The following is a 16,934-nucleotide window of genomic DNA, read 5'->3' as shown; positions in this document are numbered from 1 at the left end:
GAGAGCGGTCCGCAAGCTGCTTCCACAATCACGGCTGAAACAGAACAGAGTAAATCTTTTTGTGTCGGCGTTGGGAGGAGCAGAGAGGCACGTGGAGGAGGATGTGTCAACTGTATTTGGTCCTCCTCTTTCAAGGGCGGCTCTAAATTATTCAAATTGTTGCTGCAGTATTGCTACGATTCTCTATTTATGGCAACTGCGGGTGTCAGAAGCCCCCTTCAGGGTTTCACTATAAACCATTCCTGGGCCCACCAGAGCTTGGGAACTGATTTGCACATTTAAGTGGGTTTTTGGAGGATACTTAAGAAACTTGCACATTTCATAATGCTGGTTATTCACAGTCAGTAATGGATCTTTAAAACTGTTTACAGTGTCCATGCAGTAATTCTTTTAATGTTCTGTGTTTAATGTCAGTTGACATTAATTGTGGTTGTGCAACCCTTTAAATCACTGCATTAATAACATGTTGACATCCTAAGACATCTGCTGCCATCTAGTGGCACATGAGGGGAAATATTAAAGGATCTGTGATGGTCAACCTAGAGAGATAGAGGACATTTTAAGGACAGATGCTGTTTTCTGGATATTTATCCTGTTTGGTGCTGTGCATACAGAATGTGCTTCATTTCTTATGCGGAGCAGATTTACATGTTAAGTAAATTATTAATAGTATTTCTGAATTTAAACTATTAAAATGAATCTCAATGTAAGAGAGAAAATGGATTAATTTTACTCAAATTATCTTATGTACTGTAAGACTTATGTAAAATACCAAATAGACAGCCTGTAATTTAAGCCTGGGTTTTGATTGGTTTATGATTGTTAAGCAGTTGTGCTGTGAAAAACCTTACAAAATATTGCGTATTGAAAGTGACTCTGTTTCATGTATACTATTCTAGTAGTGACCTAAAATCACATGCAATGTTTCTCTCTGTCCCTCTTATTCAAGCATGTGTTAGAGACTGCAATTGGCATCATTCGGGTATAGGGATGGGTATCATATGGTTTTAATGATATTTCTACTATTATCGATCCTGTAACAATATTCTTATTGGTTCTTTTTGGCATATTTTTTCTTTTTTTTAAAAGAAAGAAAAGAAAGAAATGATTAACCTTGCTTTATATTATGAATTTTAAAATATATATTTAGCAAAAGAAACAGCAATGTTTGAATAAAACGAATATAAAACATCTATAAGTGCACCGGTGAGCAGGCTTTTTTTTTAAATATATATACATAAGATATGATACAATAAGAATAAAGAAACAAAGTACAAACAAATGGTCAAATAAATACAATAAATATACAATAAAACAAAGATACAAATGAAATAAACAGTGCTTTAATTTCTGGAAGGTCTACTAGCATTACTGTTCAGGTAAGTAATGTGGCCTACAAAAGAAATATAAACACTGTAAAATAACACTGCCAATTTTTCACTGTATAAATTGATAGATTAATGCTTATTAAAGCTAAAGTTATTCATTCAAGAGCTGTGAGTAATTTTCTCTTTGCCTTTTGTTGTTTGATTCACAAAAATAGCACAATTGTCAGCAGGTTTATTAGACTGCTGCCATTTTGCAGATCTAATAATACACATCATATTTTCTCCCAACTATTTACGCCCATTTAAGACATATACCGTTATTTTGACATATTTTTGTGTGTATTTGATCGGTCAGATGCGCACACGAAGCCTAAAGTATAATTGACTTCGGAGCGCACACACAAAAAGCCGCCTTGAATTTGGAAACAGTGTCTTTTGCACGGATTATTGTGCTTTTGATAGCTCTTTTTATTATCAGGCATGTCACGTAGAGTAGAGACAGTAGAGACTGGATTTTGCAACAATTACCGATTGTGCTGATTCTGACGTTAAGTTTGGGTTTTAAGGAGAAATGACAGCACACCGCTGTGAAGGGAAGGAAGTTGCGCTAGACGGAACGCGGCTAGTTTTTAATAGTTTTACCTCCAAAATCGAAATAAAAAATACAATTAGATTAATATCACATGCCTAACATGTAACCAGACGTTCAAATGTTTAGTCCTCTCCACCATCGTCATTCGTCACTCATTAAGTAGGGGCTTTCGTGTTGTGCACGCTGTAGCTCCGCATGAGAGAGCTCTCTCTCTTCTGGATTGCGAATAGCAAAACTGCATCACAGACAAATTGTTTAATATTATCGCATATAGAAACGGCTGGCAATATAGAATTTGATAACTTCTATATAGCCTCTATAGGCCTACGTGTTTTTTCGTAATTTCTCTAGTACTGACAGCAAAAACGGTAACGTCGGAGCTTTCACAATTTTGCTCCGGGGCCCATTTAATATAGAACAGAACACACACCTGCAACACATTATTTAACATGTGTGTGACCGTTTGTGTGGGTGTAACCAGTGGCCACCTGCAGGTATGTTTGATTACAAACATGCACTGAACAATTTCCTGAATGATTTGGTTTTAGTAAAAGGTTTTAGTTTAGTTTTTACATAGTTTCGTCCACAAAAGCAGAGAATATCCAGTTTTCGGAGTGGAGAGCTCTCCAATATTTATCTATTTAACTTGCTGTAAATACTGTGATAGCCAATAGATGTTTCTCATACTGTAGATAAAATGTTCCTGTATTGGACACTGATTCCTAAACTTTTTTTTGTCTAAGGTACTCCCACAGCTGGTTCATCTTCACCAAACCAGACTTGTGTTAACTTATATTACTCTGAATATTAGTTAACATTTATTAATACACCTGAATTGGCCACTGTTATAATGATAATCTCACTCATGCTCACAATGGTTGATGAAATGTCATCAGGAATTTCCCGAAAACCTAAATTGGGCAGTTGGACGCCGCACTGCTATAGCAGACGTATAAAAAAATGTCTCTCTTTACACCTTCATTTGCAGCATGTGGCTCCACAGGAGCTGATAAAGGTTAAAGAGTCTAAACGAACAGCAAAAGAGAGGCAACAGCTGCTCTGTTTTGAGGCACTGCTTACCAAATGGTCTCTGCACGTCTCTGCCTCACAGCAGAGACTGAAGGTTGAATTGCTGCCTACATTAATGTCCTTGTCATCTTCAGTTTAGAGTTCGTCGTCTGCTGGTGAGCAGCAGGAAGACTGACAATTTAATGAACATTGATTGCCTTTTATGTCTGATGTTTCTCTCATTATGTCATTGAGACAGAGCTCAGTACAGGTCAGTCTGATCCCTCTGTGCTGCACAGATGATGATGATAGATCATATCACAGATACACCTTAATTAAGCAGCCTGCGCTCACTCAATATTAGAAGCTAAATCAATACATTTGTATTCCAGAGCGCTAGCCATTCGGGTTTATCGAAACGTCATGACACAAACGTGGTGCTGGTGCCTCAAGCAAGGCCAACAAGGCATGTTTTACATTTTAATGTTCTTTTTTTTTTTTTTGAAGTTAACTTAATAACTATTCCTGCAGTGTTTATTTAGCCAAATTTGACATGCATTCTTGGTGAGAGTCTTTTTGGACCCTAAGCAGACTTATATGTTTTTTTTATATATAAGTATAAATACTTATATATACATAAAATATATATATTGTGTGTGTGTGTGTGTGTGTGATTTATTAAGTAAAAAATACATCCATAATAAACATAAAACAATTACAAAAATGTTGCTTAAAAATCATTTTAGATGGAGCTTAGCATGTCACACTTTGGGACACTGCTTGAAATCTGACCCCAAAACTACACATTTGCAAATCTCATTGAACGTGCACAAATAGTCAAATGCGTGCAATATCTGTTTGTGAACGATAATGCATATCCAAAGGTTCAGAAGCAGCACAGAGAGAAAAAAACTAAACAAAAACAAAACAATTCTGATTAAACATTCCATCTATTCATTCATCAATTAGTGAGATGGAATGTCAGTTAAAGCCCTTTGTTTATTGAATTAGCCTCTCCCATGAGTAATGCTTTTTGCAGCTCATTTGACTTTCATGAACCGTGTTTCATTCGGGCATGTGATTGAATAAGTTCTGTGTTCATTATTTACGTAGGAAAACAAAAGATCTCCTTAATTAATATACCGAAATGTAGAGTGTGCACAGCATTTTTATGCAGCCATAAGAACTGTATTAATTATCCCTGCTAAAAGAAGAGAAAAAGCTTTACACTGAATGAGTGCCCTCATGTGCCCTGAGACGGATTTATGAAATGCTTTGAGAGGAAACAGTAGTAAAATAAATCTCATAAGTGAGTCTCTCAAGATGGCTGCCGGACGCTGTTGTGTAACATCGGCTCCTTATTGAGAAACACCGCCACCCTGTGAAGATTTCTGGTGGCTCATTCCCCCTTCACTCTTGTCACATCCTCCACGCCATGTTTCTGTCCACCCGCATCAGCTCGCTACTCAATAACGTTGATACAAAATCATTTTGATTTGCTTTCACTCGGAGTTAATCATCAGATACTATAGAGGTTAGCCCCACTTATCTGTTTTTCTTCACTGATGGCCGCTCGACCTCGATTTCTTTCTCCCACTCTCTGCTTAGTATGCCGGGTGTAAAATGAAAATTGGCGGGGGCCCTAGGGAGGATTTGAAAAGCAACTAATTGCACATAATAACATATTGATCGATGTGTAATTGTAAAGTTTGTCAGCGGTTTCTATGCATCAGTATTTAGAATGCAAGTGTTCAGGATAGAGTTTTCACGGCTGAGGATTAAATGAGCATTTATTGTTGAACTTCTCTTGAAATGTGTGATCATTGTATTTACTTTTTTGATTTTATGAAGTCTGCTATGTATTTTTGAGAAATGTATCTGAGACAAAATCACCATGATTTTTCCTAGACAGTGAAATTGCCTTTTATTAACTTTTGTACAAAGAAAAAATGCCCCAACAATACTAGGGGTGGGAATCACAGGGTACCTCACGATACGACACGATACATCGATAATATCACAATACAGCATTTCTGCGATAATCAATATGTTGCTAGACAATCCTATAATTATACATCACGATATCTGTCTAACATCTAGTTCGCCGTTGGTTCCTTCGAGATTCTCCTATTCGGTGTTATTATGGGGTTTTTCAATTTAATTTAATTTAATAAAAAATAAAATAAAATAAAAGTTACAATAAAGCCTGTGGTAAACGTAACTTGACGATACTTTGATGTTTTGTTCTACAAAGTAAACTGCATACTCAAACTGTCTTATCTAGTTACTTATAAGAAACATATGGTTTCAAAGATAAACATAATTGCTTCAAAATGTGCGTTTTCGCACATGTTGTAGAACAAAACGTCAAAGTATCAAGTTATGTTTACAACAGGCTTTTTTTACACATACATTTAAAAAAAAACATAGGAAAATCTCAAGGGAACCTTTCTGAAACTTTTTCTGTTTCTGACGTCATCCCTGCACCACTCTATGGAGACAGGACTAGTTGTCACTGACGTACTTTATTTGAAACCTGTCCGAATCTGCCATGTCTGTGTTTTTTAACAACCTTGGTTACAAAACATTACAGAGCAAATGATCTTTTGTAACTATAAATGTTTTTACTGTCAATTTTGATTAGTTTTAATAAATCCTTGCTGCATATAAACATTAATTTCTTTCAAAACTGACCCCAAACTTTTATATATTGTATTATTTTATCTGGAGCAACTTTTGACCTTCATTGAATATTGTAACTAAAACTAAATATCTTGTGCTGCACAGGTTTTCTCAAAAATATTTAGCCTGAGGTTCTTGAGATGAGATTTTCAGTGACCTCTACAATTGATCTCAGGAAAAAAAAAAAACCTGCCCAGACTAGCTGCCATTTCTGCCTACATGCTGTAGAGTCAAAGCAGACATTTTATGCTTGGCTGGCTTTTCTAATACTTTCATATGGAGTGTTTTCAGGCCAGCGGTGCATGAATGACAGTCAGAGGCTGAGGCTGGAGAGAAAGGGCATCGCTGCGTCCATCAGTCCTGTCCAAGCGGTGTGCCTGGCTGGCTGGCTGGCTGTGTGGCAGCTTGCTGAAAATGCAGATGGCAGGAGAGATCTGTTCATTTACCTGTTGAGCCAGTTCATCGAAACCTGTAGGAAAACTCAATGTGCTTTGTTTTAGTCAAGCGTTTTCCCAGGAAGATGACTTCTCTTTTTGATGGCCATCACCTTGACCATGCAGTCTATTGGTATTTCAAAATTGTGTAGGGGTACAATTTGGCATTGGTTATGCTGAAAGTCCAATAAAATGTATAATTTTAAAATTGTTTTATTATATTGTCATTCACGTCTTTTTGTGTGAGTCTAAGATGTCACTCCAAAAAAACTTCAGCCATTTTAAGAAAACGTATTTGTCCTCTCGCAATGTTTGTTTTCTGTCCTGGAAGAAAAGTTTGTTTTTACATTTACAGTATTTACGTCTAAACACGGATCTTGTGTTCTTTTGTCCACAGAGGCGTCTATCTTGAGCTATGATGGGAGCATGTTCATGAAAGTGGTGATGCCTACCGTGATGCACACTGAAGCGGAGGACGTGTCCCTTCGCTTCATGTCTCAGCGGGCGTATGGCCTGCTCATGGCCACCACTTCACGCGACTCTGCCGATACTCTTCGACTAGAGCTGGATGGCAGTCGTGTCAAACTCACGGTCAACTTAGGTATTGTATAAAACCCCCTCCTTCAGGATGCAGTGCTTCTTCTTTTTCTCTCTCTTCCTTTCTTTCCATCGTTCCAGCCCCACCCTCCCCTGAATCCATCATCATTACATTCATTAATAAGATATTATATTAAGATGTTGTTTTATTGTTTTTCTTTATTTGCATGGTTCACCAGACATTTGATTAAGTTGAGTTTGAATTGATAGTTTTCTTTATAGTAAGTAATTGATTGTAAATTTAACTCAAATTTTGGCTATTAATTGATGTTGAGGGTTGGGCGGTATGACCTTATATTACTGTACAAGTAATATACTATTATATATCACAGTAGGGTTACTTGTGAGAGACCTTCAAAAATAGTACTTTATTTTATAATTTTATTCAGAACTTGATGGATGCAAACCAATGGATATGTTTATTTATAAAAACTTAAGGTTAAGTCCAACGTTAGCTGCATACAATGCAACATTAAAGTTAAAAACATTAAATATTGAGGTGAAATCTGTAAAATTATATTTTAAATTATTTATATACAATTTCCTACATACAATTTCCAGCTAAATTCTGATTTGATGAACCATTATGCATGCACTGCGAGCAATTCTATTTTGATTTGGCCAGTTGTTCGGCTGTCATAAACAACTAATCTCTAACTAAACAACTAATGGTATGTTCACACTTGTAGTTCGGTTCTCTTGGTTCGTTTGGTCTGGAGTGAAAATTTAGTCCTGGTTCATTTAGCGTTCACACTGTCATTTTGCACACCGAACACAGAAAGACACAAAATAAACGCTGTTTATGATGTATATTTTGCAACAGAACTTACCGAACATCCCAAATAAGGCTGTTTGCTGGGATTAAATGTGCTCGCTGGATGTGCGTACATATGATGGTATTTTACCAGCTGAGAACTCACAAAGAGCTTAGAAAATGCGTAAAAGTGTCAAAAGAGTGCCAGGAATTCCTCCGTTACACAGACAAACAAATATCTGTTGCAAGAAGACGCAGTTCCGATGACTGTTCTGAACTGCAATGGGCAATATTGCAACTATGATGAGAAGAACCAGGAATGCTTCAGCATTCTGTCCTTTTAAAGGTGACATCTTGTGACATTAAATCCTGTTTTTGGTTAATTTGGTTGGTCTGTTCAGTTGAACCGTTTAGAAGTGGACCGAGCAGGCCGAGACCCACCTTTTCAAAGGGTCTTGATTTGCTTGTTTGCTGCGCACCAGATTTCGTATGGCAGCTTTTACACTTATTTAAATGAACCGCACTTACAGTGTAATCGCACCAGAGTTCATTTTTCAATCGAACCAAACCTGCCAAGTGTGAACACATCCTAATTCTCCATCATCTTGACTCAATTTTGGCCATATTCCGCTATGTATTATCACTTTACTACAAATTTCTCCATTGCTCTCAATTGTAAATAATGTACAGCATTCCTGCCCATCGCAAATGTGTCTATTGCATTATAAAGTCACAAATTCTACCGTCGCATGGTATATCTAGTAGCGTCATACTGCCCAGACCTAACTGACACAATGTTTGGTGCATCTTTTGAATATATTAACCATGATCATTGTCATAGTGAAGATAAAAACTCCTTTGAGACAGTCACAGCACTGCATAACAGAATAGCATTTTTGTTTGATATCAACTTTTGAAATGATGGGTAATTAATTTTTACGATTGCAAACCCTTTCCAAGTGTTGTGACTTTCTGATTGTCAACTTAACACTAATTCCTGTCATCTTTTCTACTTGACAATGTCTTCAGTAACTCTTTTACTACAATCCTCATGTTCTGTCTCAGTTGGCTCCATTCGTACCACATTTGTGCTTTGGTTGGTATTTCTTTTCTGTTACATCACCTCCTTTTAACCATCATCGCCTCTTCCCCCCTCACCCATTCTCTGACACACATTCTCCATGCTTTGTCAAAAGATGGTATTCACCCCTTCAAAGGCCCTTAGCCTGCGGCCCGGTCGGCAAACAGCCCGAGAACAGAGCTCTCAGCTTCACCTGCAGCTGGTACTGTAGCACCTCTCAATCCTCAACCCGACACCTATTACGGTTAGATGTGAGATGAGAGACCCTAACTGGTCATTAAGTCACTGTGTCATCATTAAAGGAAGTGACATAACTCACACCTCACTGCAGGAAACAGCCTGAGGTTTGACAGTAGGACTGATAATCTGTGACAGCTCAGCCATAGTAAAGACAAACATAGCCCACACACTGTAAACATACTGAAAGAGACAAGAATGTCTTATGACTGCATACACAGAGAAATCATCTGGAATGATTTGACAGCCTGTCAGCAATAAAACACACATCAACTGCATACATACTCTATGTATATCACTAGAAGTACACTCAGGACTGCCCTATCTTCCAAAATACAAAGGTATTTACTGCTAGGACGATGCAGACCACTACAACAAGACCAACACGAATATGTTTATAGAGATTGTAGTATATTTAGTCCTCATTTGAGTGGTCAGATCTCAGGAAGATCTAGTTGGAGGTACAGAGGCCACTGCATGGTGCTGGTGCTTATTGGATCGAGGCTGTTTGCTCCCACTTTTCTGTTGCGGTTGACGACACATGGTAAATCCAGCCACACAGAGCCCAACCCAGTGCATGATGCCATCAAAATGAGATGGCAAACATTATTTTTCCATTTTAGTGCCATTAAATTTGTCAATATTCAAGAAACATGCCCTAACACCAACTTCTTGCTAAATGTATTTAAGCTATTCAAGCATATTTAGCTAATGAGCTGGTGTGATTTCTATGGGGCAGGACTTTAGATAGTTCAATTAAAAGCATCATTTTGATAAAGTGAAATAAAATAAAGCTCTGGGTTGAATAGCCTTTGTGGTTGGTGAGCTCCAAGCGGCCATTTTATAATTTATTTATAAACTAAACATTGCTTATAAGGCATATATCGGTGTTTCCTAATGCTTAAAATTCATTTAGTAGTAAAATAATCATTAAATCATGAAGTTGTTTTATTCATAGACATGATTATGTACAGTATCTCTAATTCTTGTACAGTTGCTGCTAAACCAGTGATTTTGTGCCGTCTTTACATTCAATTATAATGTTTTTTGATTAATACTAAAAAATGGCCGCCTCTTTGCATGTGGACGTCCCCGGAAGGGTGGAATTATTGTTTTTGGATGTCTGCAGCTGTAACCTTGAAGGATGCAATTTCATCTGTCACTTATTTTCCCCCATCTAGACTGTATCAGGATAAACTGTAACTCCAGTAAGTTAACACTCAAGTTTCATTTTGCTCCTAATGATTCTCTTGTTGAAATGAATGTCTTAAGTCTTATGCCTTTTCCTCCATCTAGTCAAGGAGAGTTTGCATCTAGTGAAAGGGTCAGTTGACGGATCTCTCCGATCACGATTACCACGATTATTAAATGGTGGTGACTTAATAATCATGGCTTGGTTTTGATGGCCTATAATTTACTTGTCATGAAAAATCTATTTCCTACCCTATTAGCATAATTTATAGAAAGGTCTTAATTTGTACTTAAAAGTTGATGGAATCTTCTAAACTACTTAGTTTTTTTTCTGACTTTAGTAAGGAATGCAGTATTTCAGATTAAAGTAGTGCATGCATTATTATGAGATATTATTGTGCATGCGGGATTTATTATTTTTTTTTATTGTGTTGCAATAACTACAGTTTGTAATTCAGCGTTTGAAGTCACATTATGAAGTCACCACATGTCAACAATTTTTCCTAAAAATGCATACAGAGCACGCAAAATCGTACCTTTTTATAATGGCATCTAATTTCAGTTTATTCCAATGAGATGATGCAATATACTTTTTGTCGTATTTCTGTTTGTTGGTTTATATGTTTGTTGGGGTGGTTGTTTTTTTGTTTTAAGTCAAACTAATTAATATATGGCTTAATACACAATTTTTGAAACAAAAAAAAAATCTGCTAAAAGAAATGCATTCAGTTCAGTCATTACTTGCAAATCTTAGAATTGAAGTAAATGAATGACTTTGTTCAATACTACGCTTAAGTTAGCTATGATTTTGTTGATGTTGATATTTTCCACTGTTTTATACTATTATGTCATTAGTAGGGAAACGCATTTCTACAGTTTTTGCAAAAACAATGCTTTTACTCAAAAATAGGTCTTGGATTCTCTCTATGACAGTGTTCTGATGTGAAACTAAAAAGGTGATGATAAGTTATAGAAATATGTGATCATTTTTGTAAGAAAACCACTATGATAAACTATAAACTATGATTTTCTCTCTTTAAAAGGTAAGAATGTTTCATTGCAGTTGTCATATATTTGCATATATATGTCCATGAATGATGAATACTGTCTATAAATGGCTTGCATGCCTTTTGAATCTTGATAAAACTAGTTGTTTGTTCAGGAGCAGTTTCATATGCTGTTTATTGGTGACTGTCCTTAAATACTATCCTTCCAGTGGTCTGATAAAACAAACGTTGGAGGTTGGATTCCATGCGACTATCCTTACAATGAGTGTACCGGAGGTGACTTTAGATACAAAGTGTTTGTGCCAAATGATGAGTGCTGGTGGTCTATTTGAGAGCTGGCCCTACTGGAAATGTACCAAGTAAACCAGTAACCCACAACTTCACCTCCATCAGTCATTCTGATCAAGTAGCAAATACTTACATCATGCTAGATTAGTCTCACATCCCTTTACCTGCACCAGATCACACTTTCAATCACTCAGATTAATATAATGCCACTAATTATAATGATGTGCTTATCAGAGCTATTAGTTCTTAAGCTCCTGTTACGAGACCTGCATTTTTAAATGCTCTAAGATTATACCTGCGCACGGCAGTGGAATCTGTGCAGAAAGTCTTGATACTGCTGTATTTATGCATTAGTGGTGCAACCCTGGTAAGGCGAGCTGAGAGATCACTCAGACATTTGTGCTTTCAAAGTATGATAATGGTTTCTAGGGCTTGTTTTGATCTGTTATTATTCTTTTTGGAATTATGTAAAGAACAATAATCTGTGTTGCAACTGTACAGTAGATTAAAGTGCACTAGATATTGTTTTTGGCATGGTATCATGGAGGGATGATCTAATAGACATGATAAATTGTCCGAACAATGTCAGTGATGGCAGTTTGAGAGCTTCATGTTTGTCGAAACTCGTTTATGCCAGTGTTGAATAGGGTGGAGGAGGGTAATATTTTTTCTCAGGAACTACCGATAACTGCATGCTGGTACATAACACAATTTCCCAAGAGCCAAGAGATTTTGAGGGATGTGGAGCATGATTTAATAGCACGCTCTGAGCTGAATCCAAAACACCTCGCTGCTCTGCTCTGTGACTACTCAACTCCTCAAATGTATTGCATCATAAAAATATACTGCTTTCATGTATATTAACTCTGATTCTGACTAAAGGTGAAGCATGTGATTTCTGCATCACTGGTGTTACCAAACAGAATTGTAAAAATAATGTTTTTTTTCAAAGAAGTTTCCCATACACACTCCTATCGGTTGGACAAGCATATAGCCCTTCCCAAACGTGTGCTATTGGTTGAGCCAGAGTTGCTAACTTATAAGTTGTCTCTGCCTATTAATCCAAAATAAGAAAATTACTTTAAATTGTCAGTTTACCTTCAAAATGTTATTTGCCTGTCTGTTATAAAACAGAGAAATAAATGAATGCATAAAGCAAGGGGTATTTTGTACATTATCATACTAACTTTGAGAACTTTGTCTTTGAGTGTTATATCAAGACCTTTTATGAGTAAAAGCCATTTTATTTCATGGTTATGTTTTAAAGTGATTATTGTGGAAAAACAGAGGACACAAAATTAGCATAGAATTTTAGTTGAGGCTTATGTTTTTGTGTAAAATTCAATAACATCTGCACCAAACCTCTGCTTTCTCTTTTTGTTTAATCATCTATATTGCTAAAATGAATGAACTCTTTTGGCACATAATTCAAATTCAAAGCATCAAAAACAGTTATCACATTTTCTACATTGAAAGCAAAGGTTTGGTCAGAGACAATTCAGGTTGGCATTAACGTTTCATGACCGTCGTTCTCAGGCAAAGGACCAGAGACACTGTATGCCGGACAAAAACTCAATGATAATGAATGGCATACTGTGCGCGTGATCCGGAGGGGCAAAAGCTACAAGCTAACGGTTGACGATGACGTAGCAGAAGGTACTATCCTTGGTCCTCAATCTGAAAGACAACACAATTCTTGATGGGTTATTGTATGTGAGCAACTATAGATGATTCATGCATATTATTTAAAGCACTAGTTGTTGCACGAAACTGAAGAAATATCTATGTGAGCGGTTTTGAGAATTGCTAGTTTTAGTCTTCCGCTACATATTGTGTGGGTTTTATAAATTGTGGGAAATAGTACATACTTCCAGTTTGTTTGGCAAACTGCATCAGCGTATACATTGCTTCTTCAGTTGTTCTCAGTCAAACACTACTTTTGTGTTTCACAGCAATACAATACAAACATTTAGTTTAGGTTCATTGCTATGCTGACATGATGTAGGACTCACTCTTTGTGTTTGTGACTCTCAGTGCTTGAATAAGGGTTTTGGTGTATGTCACTGTATTTGAATTCCTGAACAGCAGTGTAATATTGTTTAAGGGTGTAGTATAGCAGCATTTTTTTCTTGTTTTCCTTTCCAACCTGCTGTGGTTTGTAGGTCAGATGGTGGGCGATCACACCCGGTTAGAGTTCCACAACATCGAGACGGGCGTGATGACCGAGCGCCGTTTCGTCTCCATGATCCCCTCCAGCTTCATCGGTCACCTGCAGAGCCTGAAGTTCAATGGCATGCTGTACATCGACCTGTGCAAGAACGGTGATATCGACTACTGCGAGCTCAACGCTCGCTTCGGCATGCGCTCCATCATCGCAGACCCCGTGACGTTCAAGTCAAAGAGCAGTTACCTGAGTCTAGCGACCTTGCAGGCTTACACATCCATGCACCTTTTCTTCCAGTTCAAGACAACCTCTCCGGACGGATTCATCCTCTTTAACAGCGGGGATGGAAGCGATTTCATCGCTGTAGAGCTGGTGAAAGGGTAAGCCTGTTGAAGAAGTAGTCAGTTACCTTATTTATTTTAACTTGCCAGTAAAAGTGTTTACAAGGTAACAAGCTGCTTTAATGAACACTTATGAGGAAGAACTAGCCTAAACAATGTAATCTGGAGCTTTAGGCATTAAACCAAGGTGTACAGTGTAAATTTAAGGTGTACAGTACAGTAGTTGAAATCTGCTTTTTACAGGTAATATGAATTATTTTTTGATATCTTGACATAAACTTAAAAGATAAATGTTTTGACCAATATTTTTGCCGATATTTACATCTTTTTTTTAAAAAATTTACCTTTATCAATTATCGGATCTTAAATATTGAGGCCACTCATAAATGACACCATTTAGTGGACCAAAACAGTATTAACAGCCACAGGTAAACTTAAGGTACAATTTCAGATAAATATTATTATCATTATTATTATTTGATTGTGCTGGTTTCTAGATATACTGTAGTCCAATAACTGTTTTGACCAGTTTTCCCTAATCACATTTTATTTTCATACTGCTTGGTTATTATTGGTTGTTTAATTTTGCCTATCTTTGGTTAACTTTAACTTAATCTAATCTTTAGTTAATTCTACCGATAAATGACATAATTTAGTATTCACAGTTAAAGTAACTTACACTGTATTTAATGTATTGTTTAAATAAAAGTAAGCCTAAAACAAAGCTAAAAATAAACTCGCAATCTTTTAGATCACAAAGCAGCTTTAGTTAAATATAATGGCATAAATAATCACAATTGTAATCAGTGATCAGATGATCAGTATTAGTAAAATATTCATTATGCATATGCTTTTTTTGTTGTAATGATGTAGCTATTATTGAGTCAAAAATCAAAAAGTAGTTAAAAATTGTTTCTGTATATTGGTTATCGGGCACTTAAGAAATTGTTATTCCTGTCCAAGTTTTTATCCAAAATAAGCTTAGACTATTTAATATACAGTGTGCTTTGTTATAAAAAACAGAAGTGAAGAATAATAGAATTATGTTCATTGATTTTGTTTATAAAACTGCTCAGCGGTTGATGGGTTATTGTTGGAATGGAATTTAGGTATGGCATTTCCACTTTCTCATTAAACTGAGCTTCACTTTCCCGTCTTTTAGGTACATACATTATGTGTTTGATCTCGGCAACGGGCCCAATGTAATCAAGGGCAACAGTGACCGAGCTCTCCATGACAACCAGTGGCACAACGTTGTCATCACTAGAGACAACAGTAACGTCCACACGCTCAAAGTCGATGCCAAGTTAGTGAGTCAAGTCGTCAATGGCGCTAAAAATCTGGACCTTAAAGGTATGTAAACAGCTCAAATTAATATATTCTCACACACACAATCATGATGTAATCATTAACATCTTTTACCCCACGGTCTACTGTATCTGTTCAGGTGACCTCTACATCGCCGGATTGGGGCCCAACATGTATAACAGCCTGCCCAAACTCGTGGCCTCCAGGGACGGCTTTATGGGTTGCCTGGCATCTGTGGACCTGAACGGTCGCCTCCCCGACCTCATAAACGACGCCTTGTTCCGCAGCGGTCAGATTGAGCGAGGATGCGAAGGTACAGCCTCTTACAACTCTAGCTCGAGGAGCCCGTTCTTTCTCATGAATGCAAACAGTAGTTCCACCTCCACCTCACTGAGCCATCACAGCATCTTTCTCACCCTGCTTGTCTCATCTCTCACCCAGCCAGCTCTCTGTTGAGCCCACTTGCTTATTAATATTCTTATTGGCCACATTGGTCATGCTAGGATCAGCCAAGTCTTCGTTTGTATCAATTAGTGACATTTTTATGAACATACATACAGAGAGAATATTTACATTGCAGTATTTTGAGTCAAGGTGAACTTCATGCATTTGATCTGATGTGTTTTGACCTTAAACCATTCAAAATAAAACAAGAACATAAGCAGATATTATGTAATTATGACGACAAATGTGTTGTAATATATATGCACTACAGTTTAAGAAAAAAAGCTTTAAAATTAATACTTTTATTTGGCAGGGATGCATTAAATTGATCAAAAGTGATAGTTAAGTTTAGTGTTACGAAAGATTTCTATTTCAAATAAATGCTTGTCTTTTCAACTTTCAAAGAATCTCAAAATGGTATCATGGTTTCCACACAATATTAAGCAGCACAACTGTTTACATCATTTTAAATTATAATATATATCATTATTTATATATACATATTACACACACACTTTTTGAAATATATTAAAATGGACCGTTAAAATATAACTTTTTGTATTGTATCTTTGATCAAATAAATGCAGCCTTTGGTTATCATAAGAACATTAAAAATCTTTGTTCAAAAACATTAAAGCTTTTTAAACTTTTTAAAGCATTAAGCTTTTGAACAGTAGTGTATATATAATATGAAAACAAAATATTTGTAAAAGAAAAAATCTCTCTATATATATTGGATGGGAGTGAAATAAACATTAGCATACTGTATGAAATAATTGCATAATAAAAGTATCTGTGCATTTGACTAATATCATGCTTCTTATTTAATTCCATATTATAGTAATCTTATACAGAATAAAATAATTAAAGATATCATAATTTGCAAAAAAATATTTTGAAAGACAAATTTAACATTTTGACATTTTTCAATGTCCAAGTATGGTCATATAACCAGCATCAAAATGTTGTATTGTATGTTAAATGCCAAACTTGTTACAAAAAAGAACACAGATCACTTGAAATCCACAAACAAAGAATATTTATTCACTAACTCATTGCTAATATCCATTTTCGTATGTACATGAGATCTCTGCCATATTTCAATGCATGCTTATATCTTTGTTTTCTGTACATTTATTGTGTAGGTTTGATTATTTTTTGTTTTTTGTAAGTCTTTCAATTTTTGTTCTCAGTGTTCTCTTTTTCTTTGTTTGATTCATTCTAGTTTTGTTTGAGTAAAACTTTGAGTATAAACATTTTCTTGCTTGTCCATCCATCACAAAATTAATTGTCCGTCACATCTCCATCATCCATCACATCTCAATGTTGTCTTGAACAAAAAGCCTCCTTTTATGTTGAGTATCCTACATGTTGCATTTACATGTTGTTGAACAAAGAATAAAATCGTATCAACCTAAATCGTTTGGTCTTTTGTTGTATCATCTTCACGTTTTGTTGCTTGAGTCCATGACGTGAGT

General features: G+C 36.2%; 1 protein-coding gene across 20 annotated transcripts in view; it reads left to right on the top strand.

Moving 5' to 3' along the window:
* Positions 1-16,934, top strand: part of nrxn3a (neurexin 3a) — a 759,351-nt gene that overhangs the window by 95,294 nt on the left and 647,123 nt on the right. For all 20 annotated transcript variants that reach the window (XR_014625664.1, XR_014625665.1, XR_014625666.1 and 17 more), the window contains 6 exons: positions 6,442-6,645; positions 9,895-9,921; positions 12,736-12,855; positions 13,362-13,743; positions 14,867-15,057; positions 15,152-15,325. Coding sequence is in view for 14 of the 20 variants with exons in the window: in XM_084392521.1 (XP_084248647.1) it covers positions 6,442-6,645; positions 9,895-9,921; positions 12,736-12,855; positions 13,362-13,743; positions 14,867-15,057; positions 15,152-15,325 (1,098 nt within the window). In the remaining 6 variants the exon portion in view is untranslated. The remainder of the gene's footprint in view (positions 1-6,441; positions 6,646-9,894; positions 9,922-12,735; positions 12,856-13,361; positions 13,744-14,866; positions 15,058-15,151; positions 15,326-16,934) is intronic.

This window comes from Rutilus rutilus, assembly GCF_951802725.1.
Source record: "Rutilus rutilus genome assembly, chromosome: 21".
Taxonomy (NCBI): Eukaryota; Metazoa; Chordata; class Actinopteri; order Cypriniformes; family Leuciscidae; genus Rutilus; species Rutilus rutilus.
The sequence above is the reverse complement of the archived record's forward strand: the minus strand, read 5'-3'. Positions and strand labels throughout refer to the sequence as shown.